The 18222-nt window shown below is 41.8% G+C and overlaps 1 protein-coding gene across 2 annotated transcripts in view; it reads right to left on the bottom strand.

The window, feature by feature from the left end:
* Positions 1–18222, bottom strand: part of LOC116966099 (dynein heavy chain 5, axonemal-like) — a 350576-nt gene that overhangs the window by 266248 nt on the left and 66106 nt on the right. Inside the window, exons 15-24 of one of the 2 annotated variants that reach the window (XM_033012270.1) lie at positions 17974–18175; positions 16955–17050; positions 16078–16251; positions 15029–15118; positions 14746–14901; positions 10344–10483; positions 9921–10072; positions 9132–9339; positions 3927–4014; positions 3386–3509 (exon numbers count right to left, since the gene is read on the bottom strand). In XM_033012270.1, the coding sequence (XP_032868161.1) occupies positions 3386–3509; positions 3927–4014; positions 9132–9339; positions 9921–10072; positions 10344–10483; positions 14746–14901; positions 15029–15118; positions 16078–16251; positions 16955–17050; positions 17974–18175 (1430 nt within the window). The remainder of the gene's footprint in view (positions 1–3385; positions 3510–3926; positions 4015–9131; positions 9340–9920; positions 10073–10343; positions 10484–14745; positions 14902–15028; positions 15119–16077; positions 16252–16954; positions 17051–17973; positions 18176–18222) is intronic. The other variant, XM_033012280.1, reaches the window with a different exon arrangement.

The raw sequence follows: 18222 nt of genomic DNA, 5'->3' as shown, positions 1-18222 counted from the left end.
TGTCTCCCTGACCCTGGGATAGCAGGGGGCGATCAAACAGCACAATACCCCCCTCCCCCTCCAACTCCAGAGGAATCCGCTCCCCGATGGGCCGCTACGGCGACAAGTGGCAGTTTGCCCACAGCCCGAGCTGCGCCCCCTCATCCGCCACCCCAAGAACAAGACGTACCTTGCACACCATCAGCTTCTGCCCCTACGTGTTCCTCTGGAGTTGGAGCGGGGCTGGGCTGGAGTTGCTGCTGGCTGTGGGTCTCTGGGATCTCCGTGCTTGCTGGGGGTCGGTGGGCGGCGGTGGGAGCTGTGGACCTACGGACCTACCTCCATGGAGCTAGCCAGCTTCGGAGCGTGGAGAGCTGCGGCGGCGAGCTGCTGCGACCCGACTCCGGTGGATGGTGACACCGGGAGCTCGCGGGTCCACGGTGGGAGACTGCTTCGCGGGGCACCGGCAGCGGCGACTTCTCCCGCCCGAATTACGGGGTTCAGAGTGACCTGGAGGGGGGCCTTACAACGCCCGGCGCGGCTGTAAATTGCCGCGGACTTGCTAGCGCCCGCCGAGGGCTTTGACCTCGACTTCGGGAGAGGAATGGAGAGCAGGGGAGAGACAAGTCTTTGCTGCATAAACCAAATTTCGTTTGAATCTCATGTGAGGTTCAATGACAAATAAAAGGTATTGTTATTATTGTATTGGTGTCCCGTTGGTCCTGACGTCTCTGGCCACCCCCCTGGACTGGAGCTGAGACTGGGACTGGGAACTGTACCGCCCTTGCCCCCTCCCTCTGCAACTGCAAACAACCCCACTCTCCTGCAAGGGCGGTACAGTTCCCGGAGGATGGCAGGTGGCCGGAGACGTCAGGACCAACAGGAACCCGCTCCCCGATGGGCCCCTACGACGCCCCGAGCTGCGCCCCGTCATCCGCAACCCAGGTTCCTCTGTAGTTGGAGCGGGGCTGGGCTGGGCTGCTGTTGGCTGTGGGCCTCTGGGTTCTCCGTGCTTGCGGTGGGCCTGGGGGTCGGTGTCCCGTTGGTCCTGACGTCTCCGGTGCACGGTCCTGCTGCAATCGCCGACTTGAAGACAGTGCAAAGCCCCCGTGCCGGTGCAATGGGCGGGGAGCTGGAGAGGGGAGGGAAGGGGTCACACACATGGCCGGGAAGCAGAGGGGTGTAGGTGGGGTGAAACTGAAGGGAGCGACAATCTGCACTGTGTATCGTGAGTCTACCGTGGGAACTTTTTAACTCAGCGGGCTGGCAGCAGCATATTGTCAATTATTAACCCTCCCGCGCAATATACCCTCACCTTCTCTTTTATGAATGGGGATTTAGTTCCCCTTTCTTCGACGACCGACCGGAGGTTCCGCTGTCACCTCTGCGGGCCGCCCTCGGTGAACGTTTTCAAGGACCTTTTTCAAGGACCGAAAAAATGTCCGCTATTCGGAGGTTTCCGTTATTTGGATCTTCGGATAAAAGGTTGTGCACCTGTATTTGCATCTGATTCCCAATGTCTGTTTTGCTCATAAGCAGAATATAAATGAGAACCTGAAACACACTTGGTTTTATTTTCTGCTCTTTTTAACACAATGTGGTTCAGTTTCTTGCTCCTTTTCAACTCAACTGGTTAATTGAAAAAAAAATAGACAGGAAGGATTTAAAAGGGACCTGCGGGGCAAATTTTTCACATACTGGAGAAAAAGGTGCATATATGGAGCAATCTGAAAACAAGAGTGGTTAAGCAGATGGGCTGGGTAATTGGCGGGGCTCCCAAAAGGACAAATAAAATTGATGTTAGAAACATAGAAACATAGAAATTAGGTGCAGGAGTAGGCCATTCGGCCCTTCGAGCCTGCACCGCCATTCAATATGATCATGGCTGATCATCCAACTCAGTATCCCGTACCTGCCTTCTCTCCATACCCTCTGATCCCCTTAGCCACAAGGGCCACATCTAACTCCCTCTTAAATAAATAAACGAACATTAGGTTTTACAACAATCTAATAGTTTCACCATATAACCATATAACCATATCACAATTACAGCACGGAAACAGGCCATCTCGGCCCTACAAGTCCATGCTGAACAACTTTTTTCCCTTAGTCCTACCTGCCTGCACTCATACCATAACCCTCCATTCCCTTCTCATCCATATGCCTATCCAATTTATTTTTAAATGATACCAACGAACCTGCCGCCACCACTTCCACTGGAAGCTCATTCCACACCGCTACCACTCTCTGAGTAAAGAAGTTCCCCCTCATGTTACCCCTAAACTTCTGTCCCTTAATTCTGAAGTCATGTCCTCTTGTTTGAATCTTCCCTATTCTCAAAGGGAAAAGCTTGATCACATCAACTCTGTCTATCCCTCTCATCATTTTAAAGACCTCTATCAAGTCCCCCCTTAACCTTCTGCGCTCCAGAGAATAAAGACCTAACTTATTCAACCTATCTCTGTAACTTAGTTGTTGAAACCCAGGCAACATTCTAGTAAATCTCCTCTGTACTCTCTCTATTTTGTTGACATCCTTCCTATAATTGGGCGACCAAAATTGTATTGTACACTATACTCCAGATTTGGTCTCACCAATGCCTTGTACAATTTTAACATTACATCCCAGCTTCTAACCCATCCCAGCACCAACAAGATGCAGAGTAGCATTCCTGGGCTAGCTGTCTCAGCTTGACAATTAATTTACTAATTAGCTAGCGCAATTAGTTAGTGCTCAGTTTCCTCCCACAGCCCAGATGTGTGGATTGAGGTTAATTGGCCACTGTGAATTGGTGTGTAGGTGAGTGATAGAATCTGGGAGGAGTTGATGGCAATGTGGGGAAAATAAAATAGGATTAGTATGAACAGATATTTGACAGTCACACTCGGTGTGTTAAAGGAACTGTTTCAATGCTGTACAATTCTAATTAGGGATAGATCTTAAATGCTGATTTCACTAGTGGCAGCTTTATCACATGAAGGATAAAAAAAAGCCTTTGATTACTTTCTATGAATAGTTTTTTGCATTCTCTCTCTTTACTACCTCCCCATGTGCATGCCAACTTTTGTGATTGTCATTTATTTTATACTTTAGTCCTTTCACAATCTAGAAAATGTCATTCTTTCTGTTTATCCACCTAATTTAAATTCTAATAAATTAACATGTCAACAATACCTCGATTTACGTGGTGATAGAGAACATCCCATTTATGCAGATAAGTTAACAATATCAGTTGATAGGCAGTCAAATGCCTTCATCCATAGAATATGGCTTGCCAAAGAAGTAACAGTATTACCACTACCTCAACAGGACTGCAAAACAAATTTAACGATAAAAACATATCAAACTAGCATTACCAAAGTAAGTTTATTATCATGTATTTTTCACATCATGAATTCAGACTTACATTTCACCAAGGCATCGACATTCCTTTGGCAAAGTTGTCCCATTAGGTTATAGTAGCAGCAGGGCAAGCATTCTTGACAACGTGTTTTTTGCTTTGCATCAGGATGCAAACATGCATACGTATCCTGCATAGAAGCCAGGGTGTAAGTGCAACTAATGAAATTGAATAAGTTAAGATGCCTCCTTTCAACTTCATATTGAAGGTTTTGTAAACATGAACATGTAATGATGAATGCATTACTTGTTTACCAGAAGCTTACACTATTTACCACAGTAATCATTACTGCTAAATTTTCATCAAATTGACTGGAAACTAATTTTAAAAAAGGCACCATGAAAAAAGTCACTTCTGGTAGGTAACTGGTCAACTTAATAGTTATTAAATATTAACATTTTTTATAGTTATTAAATAATAATATTAGGATTATTTTCTGGATTAGGTGCTCAAAATTTACAGCTCCTTATGATTTGTAGAATAATGCACGTTTAAAAAGTGAAAATTATTTGAAAAATTAATGTTGGGCACATCCATCGGTAATTACCTCAAGATTGGCTTGTTCTGTTGGCTTTAATTTTTGTTTCAATGAGTCCATTAATTGATACATTGAACACTCCACCTGTTGGCTTTGTCTACATGGAGAAAATCATGAAATGTTTACCATCCAAATAAGAAAACCTGCATTTTCATACTGAATATTCTTCTTCAAAAACAGACGGTTTCAAGATTAACTCAGCAGTTTGAAATGTTATGTACATAATAAGATTAATAAAATTAGATGAATATTCACTATTATCACGTGCAAATAACAAAATTGGACTGCCCACTTCTGAGAACAATTCATATTCGAGCTCCTGATTGACATAAAGCCATTTCTGCACATACAGTAGATATAATTGAGGTTCATCTTACAATTGCTGAACAGTCATATCAGTTAGAAATGCACATCATGCTACTTTGTTACATTTATGGTTATTTAAAGTGACATTTGACAAACGGCAAGAGACTTGAATGCGTAGCTTGAGGACTGACTGCAGGCAGCTGAAAACTCCATCAAGGTTACGATGTTCCATGCCTAACAATGAGTGATTTGTCCAGCATTTAATAAGACATTCATTCTATGAGCATGTCCAAAGTGAAGTTGCTGGCAATTCTCCATTGTTGGAGGCAGCAAAATGGTTACGTCTTGCTGTGCAGGGTGGGTCATGGATCTCAGGCCATAAGAGCAAGGACATGGTCATCATACTCCCACATTATTTAGAAACTGGACCTCACTGATAACTAATGTGTTTGCAGTCTCAGGTTTTCTAAGATTGTCCACAGAAATACTTGAAATGCTGCAAGAAGAATATAATAGAAGGGTCAGAGGGTAAATGAAGAAATATTCTTCTAACTGAGGATGATGTAATTCTAGGAATCTGCCTAAAACGATGGTGGAGACAGAAATCCTCATCACATTTTTAAATCATTTAAATGCATATTTGACAAGCTGTGATCTGCAGGGTCATGGATCAAGAGCTGGAAGGTGAAATTAAGCTGTGTTTCAGATTTCTCAGCTGACACAAACGTAATAGCTAAATGGCTTCTTTCTATATTATAAATTTGCTGTTATGATTCTTAGGATCTTCAGACCTCTCATGCCTGGAATCATCTCTAGGAGGTCAAGGTCCACAAGACAAGAGGACAAAAATGTTTAATTGTCATGTCAAATATACTGACAATGGAACAATGGACCCATATGGCACAAGGCAACATCCACCCAGAGAAGAAAGCTGGTAGTTGCTGAGGTCCGTCAGCAAGAGGAGGCAGAGAGATGCACAAAGGCAGTCTCACAGTCCAAACAGGGCCAGTGGACTACCTGGAAAACATGGAGCATCGTAAGCTTACCTGGAGGGATCTGTGGGAGATGGAAGGAAGCAGTCTTAGCTTCATCATCAGAGCCACCTACAATGTTTTTTCCCACACCCAAGAACCTAAACCAGTGGTTTGGAGAAGATCCATCATGTTCTCTCTGCCAAACCCCAGCAACATTAAGGCACATCCTCACTGGCTGCAAAACCAGTCTTTCACAAGGCCGCTACACCTGGAGGCACAATCAGGTCCTGCGACAACTGGCGATTACCTTAGAAGGAAGGAGAACTACCACCAATGCCCTCCCTCCCCCAACACCTGGTTTCTTGAACACCACCCCTTTTGTAAAGGCAGGACAACTTCCAGAGAAGCCATTTGCAAGAAAGGAACCGACACTCCTGGACATTGCCCGGGACTGGAAAATGCAGGCCGATCTAGACCAGAAGCTCATCTTTCCACCAGAGATCATCACAACTCATCTCAGGCCGGACCTGATCTTGTGGTTAACCTCACAGAAGTCCCTGTGCATCGTGGAGTTAACTGTGCCTTGGGAGGCTGCGGTTGGTGAAGCGTATGAACTGAAATGTCTGAAGTATTCAGACTTAGCAGCCAAGGCAGAACCTGTCGGCTGGCGTACTTAGGTGCTCCCTGTAGAGGTTGGTTGTAGAGGGTTTGTAGCCATGTCAACAACCATACTCCTGAAGGGAATGGGAGTTCGAGGACAAGCCTTCCGGCAAGCCGTCAGGTCGCTGTCAGAGGCTGCCGAGCGAAGCAGCCAATGGCTGTGGCTGAAGAGGAAGGACTCCAACTGGGCTCCAAAATGACCAGCAAGAGGGGTAAAACGGAGGGGAGAGCACCTGGGATGCCAGGTGTTGCTGTTGAGCCCTCTGGAGGTGTCGTGGGCCTATCAACGAAACACCAAGGAAGGAGGGTGCCCACCTGATGACCCCAATGAAGTTTTTACCCCGACCCCCACTCAAAATATTAAGAAGGTGGGGATTGTAATATCAAGTCCCATAAGCTCAACTTACTTGCTGCAGCTGACAGACTTGTATACATAATAACACTTAGATAATATCCAATAACCAAAAATACTACGTTAATAAGATGGTAGGTAATTAGTAAGCTTGGATCTCCTTCATTACAGAATCTTTCTAAGTGGACGCAGCAGATTTGTGACGTCTTCTAATTTCTTTCCAAGAGAGGCTAAAGTAGATCACATTTGATTTCAGTCAACAAACAGAAGACATTACAAGCCCTGTGATTTGCCAGCAATGTGCTGCCATTAGTACATTCATGTAGCGATAAAGTCATCCATTAATAACACAGACCTTTCCCTCAACATGAAATGCTACAGAAGAATGCCGTACTTTCATTAGGTAAATAGAGTCATCGAGTCATAGATACAGCTTGGAAACAGGCCCTGCGGCCCAACTTGCCCACACTGGCCAATACCGCCACACTAGTCCCACCTGCCCGCGTTTGGTCCATATCCCTCCAAACCTGTCCTAGCCAAGTATCTGTCTAACTGTTTCTTAAAGGTTGGGATAGTCCCTGCCTCAACTACCTCCTCTGGCAGCTTGTTCCATACACACACCACCCTTTGTGTGAAAAATTACCCATCAGATCCACATTAAATCTTTTCCCCTTCACCTTAAACCTAAGTCCTCTGGTCCTCGATTCATCTAGGCAAAAGACTCTGGGCAAAAGACTCTGTGCATCTACCCAATCTATTCCTTTCATGATTTTATGCACTATATGATCACCCCTCATCCTCCTGCGCTCAAAGGAATAGAGTCCCAGCTAACTCAACCTCTCCCTATTGCTCAGATCCACTAGTCCTGGCAACATCCTAGTAAATGTTCTCTGTACCCTTTCCAGCTGGACAACATCATAAATGCGACAACTTCATCTTCAAGATAACTAAGCTATCAGACATATTATAGCCTGAATTGCCTGATGGAAAGATCCAAGAGCTACCCTCAACCTCCTGACTCCAAGATCCAATTCACATTATTATTAGAGCAACCTAAGCTGCAGCAACGTGACCTATGTAAAGAAACAGAAGGTGACAGTTGGGGTTGTTTTGTAATGTGAAGCCTGTGATCAGTGGGATATCACAGGGATCAATATGGCACTCGTACATAGAACAGTACAGCACAAGAACAGGTCCTGCGGCCCACAATATCTGTGCCGAACATGTTGCTAAGATCAAATCTTATCCACCTTATTGCCCTTCAAGTGGCTCAACATCTTCTTCAGCGTTTTGTGTCTATCTTCGATGTAAACCAGCATCTGCAGTTCCTTCCTACAGGTTTTGTTACAGTGTACGTTTATGAATGTAAACAACCTTAATATAATTTCCAATGTATTTTTGGTCAATTTTCTGATTTTTGCAAAATGCTGGTTTACCAACAATCATTATTGGAATGGATTCTCTTGGCAATGTTTAACAAAACCATGACATTTAATTAAAACAAAAAGTTACTTACAAATTAATTTCCCATCAGTTTTGAATAATTACTAAGTGACATGAGTATGGTCTGAACAGCCTTATATAGGAAAATCCTAATTTGTTTCAAGTCCTGATGAAATGTTACAGCATAGAAGGGTGCCTCTCAGTCTATCTTGCCTATACAGGTCTTCGAGGCTGATATCTGATTATTCCTATCCTCTTGCCTTGTCTCAATAACTAGATAGATAACTAGATAGATAACTAGATAACTAGATAACTAGATAGATAGATAGATCCTTTATTGTCATTCAGACCTTTCGGTCTGAACGAAATTATGTTGCCTGCAGTCATACACAAAATCAATAATAACAAAACATACAATAAACACAAATTAAACATCCACCATAGTGAGTTCACCAAGCACATCCTCACTGTGATGGAGGCAAAGTCTTAGTCTCCGTCTCTTCCCTCCTTGTTCTCCCTCTGCGCTGAGGCGATCGATTCAGGCCGAAGATGTCGCTCTCCAGTCCAGCGGACCTCCGTGGTGATGTCGCCGCCGCTGAAAGCCGGAACGCCGTCTCCGTTCCGAGACGGCCCGCCACAGCATCAGCTCCGGGCCGCCGCCCCCGCCCCAGGCCGCCGCCCCAGCTCCAGGTCCCGCAGTCTCCGCTCCAGGCCGCCGCCCCAGCTCCGGGTCCCGCAGTCTCCGCTCCGGGCCGCTGCCCCAGCTCCAGGCCGCCGCCCCAGCTCCGGGTCCCACAGTCTCCGCTCCGGGTCGCCGCCCCAGCTCCGGGCAGCCGCCCCAGATCCGGGCAGCCGCCCCAGGTCCGGGTCCCACAGTCTCAGCTCCGAGCCCCGCTGCATCAGCTCCAGACCGCCGCCGAAAGCCAGAATGCCACACCAGCAAGTCGGGCCACCGCTGCCTTAGCCCCGAAGACGGCCAGCCTCTCGTTGGTAAGTCCTGGCTGGCTCTGCCTCCGGAGCCTTGGGGTCGGTCGCAGGTTGGAGGCCGCCAGCTCCGCCATTAGGCCTCAGCGCAAACGGAGGCAGAGAAGGGGGATACGACACGAAAAAGTCGCATTCTCTCTTGTTTAATTAGGGGGAAAGTTTAAAAGAGATGAGCGAAGGAAGTTTTGTACACCTTTATTTGGTGCCTGTAATGCCAGATCACTTATTTTAGGTGGCAGCTTTATGAAGGGAAGCCACAGACCCAAGATTTCATCACCGCCTATGAAATCCAGGATATAATTCAATAATTTTAGTTATTAGCCACATTTTAATATTTGATTGTATAAATTTCATGAATATCAATAACCTTGCTTTTATTTTTGTTAAAAATCAAAATGACCATTCAGAATTGCAAACAATATCCATTTCTTTCCAGGATTCATTCATACAGTACATTTAACAGTTTAGTTCAGTATTATCAGAATTAAAACATACGTAGACAAAGCTTGTCCAGCTGAGGCAACAATATTTTCAGTCATCTCTAGAAAAGCTGGAACTTCTACAAGGTCATCTTCAGGAAGGTCGACCAGGGCAGTAAGAGATATTTCGTGCAGAATATTCTCAATCCTACACTCTAATGTGTCAGATACTTGCTTCACGACTTTCTCCAGCTCTCTCAAGGAGATGTACACATTATCTACAACTAAAAACAAACCAAAAATTAGGTGAGCAATTTAATAAAACTACATTTTTCCACAAAAGTGGAATTTATTTATTTATTTATAGATATTGTTTATGACACTTTATAAATATTTTTGTTTTGTTTTTTGTATGCTGTTTCACATTTGCTTTTTATTCTTTTATTCTGTTCGAAATAAATAATAAAATAAAATAAAATAAAGTTAGAAATATTTCATCTGCTATTGCTCCCCCTTCAATCCAAATTTTAGCTTGAAATGGGAAATGTTTCAGGGTTCTAAAAGCCTCTAAATTTCAGGTAGACTTACTGCCAATTAAATCTCTCACTCTGTGCCTGTCAAAGTATGCCATGCAGACATTAGTGTCTACTCAGAAAATCATGGGAGTTCTCAGTGGGAATCGTTTCATCAATAGAACACATCACAGCATCTGTAATGTTAGACATAAAATCCTACTGTAAAATCGCAACCGCTATCCATAAAATCTATTGTAATATCTTAACAAATCTTTACCATACCGAAGCAATTAATTTCAATTAATTTACACATCCTAGTTACTTTTTGATATTGGTTAAAAGCTTCATACATTTGTCAATGTTTAAGGAGGTCCAAGACAACATAGTCAGTCCAGGAATCAGTGCATCGTCCACTTGGTTAATAAAAGGCTTCAACAATGGTTGAATAATAGATGGAATACTGTTCACCACATTTTGGTAATTACGTAAAAGTTCCTGAACGCTGGAAGTAAACAAAAAAATTAACACATCACCGATTAACCACATTCAAAAAGGAAATTAAACGTCATTGTAATTTTTCATATGTTCTTTTGCACTCCCATTATAATGTCATGGAATGGCTCAACACTGTAGATAAATTTTAATTTATCAGATTTTATCAAAGTAATTATCCAGACATCTCCTAAAAGGTCGTACCAAGAAATTATTATTCTGTTTCTACTCTTTCATTCAAATATTGAAAAGGTGATCTAGAACCTAACATAAATACTGACCTTAAATAATGGTGTTTAATTTCTGCCTCTTTTAGCCATAGGTTTAGAGCTACTTGTGGAACTTCAAGTCCCATTTTGTACAAGTACTTTGCTTCTAAAAGTAGCTCAAGCACGGCTGGATCAAAATTCACTAAGATTCCCTGCTTTGGAAAATCAAGACAACGTCATATATCAAACATATTCATTTCAGTAAAACAAAAAAAATGGAATGTATCATTCAATAATAATCAGTTATTTTAATAATACAATTATGAGACTTAAATAGCCCTTGCACCTTTTTAATTATTTCATTCTTAGTTATTTAGTTAGTTAGAAAATGTTGACATCCCAGACTGTTCAGTCTGGAGAAGGGTCTCGACCCGAAACGTCACCCATTCCTTCTGTCCAGAGATGCTGCCTGCCCCGCTGAGTTACTACAGCATTTTGTGTCTTTCATTAATATTCCAGACAATTGTTTACATTAATGAGACTTCACAACCTGACATATCATCTCTTTCCCTTCTCTTCCCATTCAGCATTTTGAAATGACTGTTCTCTTAATGATTCTGGGTTCACGTTTCCAACTCCGAAAACCACACTCTTCACAGAACTTTTCCATTCTAGCATAAGGAGATGAAATAGTTCTCCTTTTACTTTGCCTCTTCCCACCATCCAGGAACCCAAATAGCTCTTCCGGGTGAAGCAATTCACTTGCCGATCTTCCAATCTAGTGCATTACATTCAGTGCTCACAATGTGGTTTCCTCTTCAGTGAAAAAACCAAACAGAAGTGTGGTGATTGCTTTGCAGAACACCTCCATTCATTCTGGTTGCCTGTCAATTTAATTCTCCATCCTATTCCCATTAACGTTCCTATTCCCACTCATGCTCTCTATCTTTAATCTTCTCGCTCAGCTCCATTAAAGGATCAAAGGAACAGTACTACATCCTCCATCTGACTCAATCATGAAATCAACAGTGATAACCAGCGCTTCCTGTCGTGTCATCGCTGGCCAGCTCCGATGTAAGATCACCCTTCTTTGATATTGTCAGTTTCACAATTCAACAGAAAAATACTTAAAAGGTCTAAATTTAGCACTTTCCAAAATTCCAGATAAATAATTTTATTGTAATGCAGTGTGAGCTATAAGAGTATGATGTGCTTATTAGGCCAGATATGGAGAAATACATTTTCAGACATACTTGTTTATCTAATTCAACATTAAGTCATGAAACAAATGTGTAATTCATTTGGAACAAAAAAAATAAGCAGTTAGTACTATCTCATCAGAAAACACATTCCAATTTTACTTCGAAATGTATTGGCTTTTTTGCCCAGAATTTTTTAGAAATTGCAACGGTCAGCGTAAGAATTGAAATAGAGATACTCAGTTGAAATTGCTCCAAATTGTAGAACGAGTATAACTGCATTTGAGAGACACAAGATTTTGCAGATGAGCACCGAATGCAGTGGACAAGGTTTGAAGGGTGCACGTGAATCTCTGTCTCACCTGAAAGGGCTGCTGTGGTACCTGGATGGAACTGAAAGAAGTGAGAGAGGTTGTGTAGGGAACCTGTTGCAGGATAAAGTATCTGGAGAAGGGGCGGGTTGGGTAGGAAGGATGAGCTAACCAAAGAGTTGCAAAGGATGTGGTCTCTACGGAAAGCAGGAAGGGGTGGGGATGGAGAGACGTGTCCAGGATCACACTAAAGGTTGGGGGAATGTCAGAGATGGATGTGTTAGATGCAGAGGCCTGTGAAAGGTGAGGACCAGGGGAACTCGATTCTTGTTCCATCTGGGGGGAGGGGCGTGAGAGCAGAACTGCAGGTTACATGGGTGAAAGCTATATCCACAATGGTAGGAGGCAATCTGTATTTACTGAAGAAAGAGGGGATCTCTAATGTCCTAAAGTGAAAATCACATCTTGCGAGTAGATATGGCAGAGACAGTGGTGATAGTAAACAATGGTGTCCTTGCTAGAGGAAGGGTGGGAGGAGGTCTAGAAAGGTAACTGTGAGAGTCAGTGGGTTTGTAGTAGACGTCATTCGATGGTCTGTCCATTGTAATGGAAACAGAGAGATCAAGGAATAGGAGAGAGGTGACAGAGATTGTCCAAGTGAATTTGAGGACAGGATGCTAGTCTCTACATTTGCTGAGTAGCTTGAATCCATCCAGTAACTTAAGAATTTGTTGCAGATTTAACCATAAAATATTATTATCCTTTTTCAAAGGATTTTACTTGTAAACATAGAAACATAGAAATTAGGTGCAGGAGTAGGCCATTCGGCCCTTCGAGCCTGCACCGCCATTCAATATGATCATGGCTGATCATCCAACTCAGTATCCCGTACCTGCCTTCTCTCCATACCCTTTGATCCCCTTAGCCACAAGGGCCACATCTAACTCCCTCTTAAATATAGCCAATGAACTGGCCTTACTACCCTCTGTGGCAGAGAATTCCAGAAATTCACCACTCTGTGTGTGAAAAAAGTTATTTTCATCTCGGTTTTAAAGGATTTCCCCCTTATCCTTAAGCTGTGACCCCTTGTACTGGACTTCCCCAACATCAGGAGCAATCTTCCTGCATCTAGCCTGTCCAACCCCTTAAGAATTTTGTAAGTTTCTATAAGACTATAAACCAAATAGTAACGGAATTTTCTCCAAATGTACATATTTTTCAATATACATTTCTACTACATCTGCAGAGATTACACACTTGAATGCACCAGAAAAAAATTATTCAGTTATAGCTGTCGTACCCAAACATATTTTATTGGGATCAGAGGAAATTCACCAGGATATTGCTTGGGATCGAACATACAGATTTGAGCAGAGAATGGATAGGTTGGATTTGCCTTTTGTTGACCAAAAAAGGTTCAAAGAGGATGTTTGATGAGATATATAAAATTATAAGAGCACTGGATAGAATACCTAGTGAGCAATGTAGCATAAACCAAACCATAAACCTTAGCATAAACCAAAGGGCATAGATTTAAAGTAAAGACTAGAAGATTTAGAGGAAATTTGAGGAAGTATGTTTTCACCCAAAGGATGCTTGGAATTTGGATCATACAGTCCGAGGGGATGGTGAAGACATGTATTCTCACAATGACATAGGTTGAATAGTGATTTTCCGGCACCCTCAGTTCCAGAGCCTTTCTGGATTATCTGATATTCCATACCAACTGAGGCCACGTGATAATGAAACAACAATACACCCCTGGTCCACTAGTGACACCTCTACCGTGTCTCTAAAGCACCATGGAATGCCAGAAACTTAAATAAAACAAATATAAAATGTAAACTGAATGTGAACGGAATGACAGGTACAGCAGGCAGGTAAAGCAAATGGCATGTTGGCCTTCATAACAAGAGGAGTTGAGTATAGGAGCAAAGAGGTCCGTCTGCAGTTGTATGGGGTCCTAGTGAGACCACACATGCAGTATTGTGTGCAGTTTTGGTCCCCTAATTTGAGGAAGGACATTCTTGCTATTGAGGGAGTGCAGCGTAGGTTCACAAGGTTAATTCCCGCGATGGCGGAACTGTCATATGCCGAGAGAATGGAGCGGCTGGGCTTGTATACTCTGGAGTTTAGAAAGATGAGAGGTTATCATATTGAAACATAAGAGTATTAAGGGTTTGGACACGCTAGAGGCAGGAAACATGTTCCCGATGTTGGGAGAGTCCAGAACCAGGGGTCACAGTTTAAGAATAAGGGGTAAGCTTACTGTATTGTCTTTGCAAAATAATTCGGAGAGGAGATTGAGAGCGCAGTTGAAAGGGAATTTTGGGAAGCAGCCTTTTAAAGGTGCCCAGTAAATTCATGAAGGCTTGACAAGACGTTCAGAGTTTTAGAGGATGAGGAAAATTGAATGGAATGGTGGGAGGAGGTGTTGTGGGGTAGTGCAAGGGGGCCAGAAAGAGTTGAAGCACGAGAAACCTAAACATTGAGTCAGCAGAGGTAGAATTAGACAAGGCCAAGGAGCGTTTTCAATGTTTGGATGTAAACAAATAACACTTTCATGATGGAGGGACACACCCCGAAAGAGCCCTTGCCACCCGTAATGCCAATTGTGACCGCTCAGGAAATTTAAATTGAGCTCTCATCATTTTGTCTGGATTGTAGAGGCAGGAAGACCAACAGTTGCTGGAAAATCGGTGTTCAACCTGCATACGTTATTTGTAATATACACTGAACAGTGCTAAACCAGATGGTACTGTTGCTACAGGACCGATTTAGTTTGATGAAAAAACGGAAGAAATAAGTTATATTGCTTTAGTTTTATCTTCCTTCATTACTGCATGAACAGTAGAAATTTCAAGAATGTATACTTTCTGTGTTATCATCAAGCACCAGATGCAGCTGACAGCTTTATTCCATAATAATAAGTTTTATAAATGATGAGTGAACATATTATTTGACCTTAGTTTCAGGATGTCGAACAATCAGAGAAGCTTGAAGTCCATTTCGGGCCAAGTCAACAGCTCGGCACCAACCCCTATGATACAACACCTCAAACTCCAGAAGAACAGCTGCCATCTTGTTATAGTTTTTGATAACTTTTTTCATTTCGGGGCTCTAACAATATAAAACAGGCAAAAAAAAATCAGCATTGCTATGAACTCTTAAAATGAAAGATTGTTTAGTTTTTGTATTCAATACAATAACTTCTTCTCAAACCAGGAATTTAGAGATATAAAAGTACCTTCAAAATTTCTGTGTTGTTTTTCAGAAACTTCATGGGAATATCTATTTTTCTGAATAGTTGGCGGGCCCACATGATCTTCCCAGACACCTGATAACCGGAACATATTTTATAATTATAAATAAAATGAGTGTATCGTGTATTTACAAATTAAAAGGAACGTAAACGCATTTATATAGCATATTTCATGACATCAGGATGCCCTTTGACTCTGCAAATAATAAAGTACTTTTGAACTGTATTATGCACACTTGTAAGGTAATGCTCTATGTCCAATATCCCTTTTTATGAAAGGTAGAAAATTCCCTAGTTTTGATCCTATGTCATGGAGTCATGGAGCTGTTCAACACAAAAATAAGGTCTTCGACCCACCTTGTCACGCGGACCAAATGTCTTTTAAAAGTCGTAATTGCATCTGCTTCTATAGCTTCCTCGACAACTCATTCCAGACACGGTCTATCCTCTGAGTGAAAAAGTTGCCCACGAGGTCCCTTTAAAATCTCTCCCCTCTAAAATTAAGCCTTTTTAAAATCTTCTACTATGGAAAAGAGACTGTGTGCATTTACTTCATCGATCCCCCTTATGGTCTTGTACACCTTAAAAAGTAACCCTCAGCCTCCTATGCTCCAAAGAAAAGGCTATCCAACCTTTCTCTATAACTCAACCACACATGCCCAGGTAACATACAGATCTTGGGATTCCATCTTGTGCACTTTCCAATTTAATGGCATCCTTCCAATAGCTGGGCGACCAGAAATGGACACCGTACTCCAATTGCGTCTCACTTAACTTTCACAGCTGCATCATGATGTCCCAATTTTTGTACTCAGCACCTTTCCTAATGAAAGCAAGTGTCAAATTCCTTCTTCACCACACTTTCCCCCTGACTCGCCACTTTTAGGGAACCACGTACCTGTACTCCCTCTGTGAAATACAATTGTCTTTGAATAACAATGCAGATTTAATTTTGAAGATCTTTATGTAGAAATGGGAGCTCCATATAAAATCATTAATTAGGTTAGAGAAAATGTATTTAAAATTAAACTTACAGGTGGAATATTCCGAGGTGTCGGTGGATTTTCTCTTTGTTTTTGATAGGTCTTGCGCACAAGGTCTAAATCTCGCGCGAATCGTTGCAGGACAACTAGATACTTGTCATTTATTTCTAGTTGTGATCCAGCAATACGTTCGAACTTGCCAAGCAACTCTAGCATGCGTTCTATCTGGAAAGGATATCAGAAAAATAGTGAAGGTAATAGGTTTGTTTCAGTGTTCAAGTTCAAGTTCAAGTGAGTTTATTGTCATGTGTCCCTGTATAGGACAATGAAATTCTTGCTTTGCTTAAGCACACAGAAAATAGTAGGCATTTACTACAAAACAGATAAATGTGTCCATATACCATGATATAAATATATACACCCATGAATAAATAAACTGATAGTGCAAATAACAGAAAGTGGTTGGTAATAATCAGAGTTTTGTCCGAGCCAGGTTTAATAGCCTGATGGCTGAGGGGAAGTAACTATTCCTGAACCTGGTTGTTGCAGTCTTCAGGCTCCTGTACCTTCTACCTGAAGGTAGCAGGGAGATGAGTGTGTGGCCAGGATGGTGTGGGTCTTTGATGATACTGCCAGCCTTTTTGAGGCAGCGACTGCGATAAATCCCCTCGATGGAAGGAAGGTCAGAGCCGATGATGGACTGGGCAGTGTTTACTACTTTTTGTAGTCTTTTCCTTTCCAGGGCGCTCAAATTGCCGAACCAAGCCACGATGCAACCGGTCAGCAAGCTCTCGACTGTGCACCTGTAGAAGTTAGAGAGAGTCTTCCTTGACAATCCGACTCTCCGTAATCTTCTCAGGAAGTAGAGGCGCTGATGTGCTTTTTTGATGATTGCCTATTTGAATACTTTTTATTTATTGGTACTTACAGTTAAAGATTGTTCAAACCAGGAATCCATAAATGCCTGCATTGACTGATATAGTCTTTCCATCTGTTCTTTAAATTCCTTGTAATCATTGTCAAACTGAAAAAAAACATGCAGAAATTAAATTATAATGAGAGACAACTGGAACTCTTCAAAATAGTAATGTTAAAGGGTGTTCTCATAACACCAGCAGGTACTGAGATTTTCATAAATTAGCAAATCAAAGGGCAATTCAAGAAAAATAACATTATATCATAAATGCAAATACTATACAGCAATATCTAACCAGAAGAACAATGTATTTGTGCAAAGGTAAGCGCAAAATTGACAGGTCGGATCATCAACATTACCTTTCTGAATCCTAGCTCAAATAAATACAGATAATGCTGCAAATAGTCAGATCAGTTATTGTTTCAGGTCTGGAACCCATCCACCCATTCTGATTAAAAAACCCAGTAGCTGAAATTTCCACAGATGCTGCCTGATCTACTGAATATTTCTGCCTATTTTTGTTTTTATTTCAGATTTCCAGCATCTGCAGTTTTTTTTTAACTTTTATGGGGTTCCAATCTCAGTCTTGCCTCTTGAGTGTTGTAAAAAATATTGAAACCAGCTTTCAATTACTAGGGAGAAGAATTAGGTATGTCAAGGAAAAATATCAAACTTTCTGGACCCAAAATTAAAGTTGACACCTAATATCCATGAAATGTTTTTGCCAAAAATCAATTTATTTCCTGTTCAATTCCCAGACACAACAGTATCTCCCTTTCAAAAATGTTTCCTGACTATTCACTCTCAGTGGGAAGTGGTTAAAAATAGAAGTGTTCAGCCAACTTAAATATAAACTAGAGAATTAAAGCATACAAATGTGACCTTCACAATGTCACATAATGCCACCATGTGTAACTCGTGCTGAATTGTACTAATATCTTTACATCAGGCAAACAGTTTGCAAAATGTACTCTTATTAAACGAAAAAGTAAGCCAAGATTCTGATCTATAATCACAATTGAATATAATACCTCTTGCTTTCTGTGATCCAGTACATCATAAGTCTTTGATTTCAAACTGGTGATAATTGTCTGATAACGCAAGTATATTTTATCAAATCCCTCCATTTTAACATTCTGTAGATCAGAGAGGCTTTCCATGGTGTTTATCACATTCATAAGCTTTTCCAGTCGTTTGCAAAAGGTATCAAATTTACCAAAAATGTAGTTTTCACTAAAAGCAAAATTTATTGCAATTTTATATACACGAGATTATAAAAC

The sequence above is a fragment of the Amblyraja radiata genome, chromosome 2, assembly GCF_010909765.2.
Source record: "Amblyraja radiata isolate CabotCenter1 chromosome 2, sAmbRad1.1.pri, whole genome shotgun sequence".
Lineage (NCBI taxonomy): Eukaryota > Metazoa > Chordata > Chondrichthyes > Rajiformes > Rajidae > Amblyraja > Amblyraja radiata.
The sequence above is the reverse complement of the archived record's forward strand: the minus strand, read 5'-3'. Positions and strand labels throughout refer to the sequence as shown.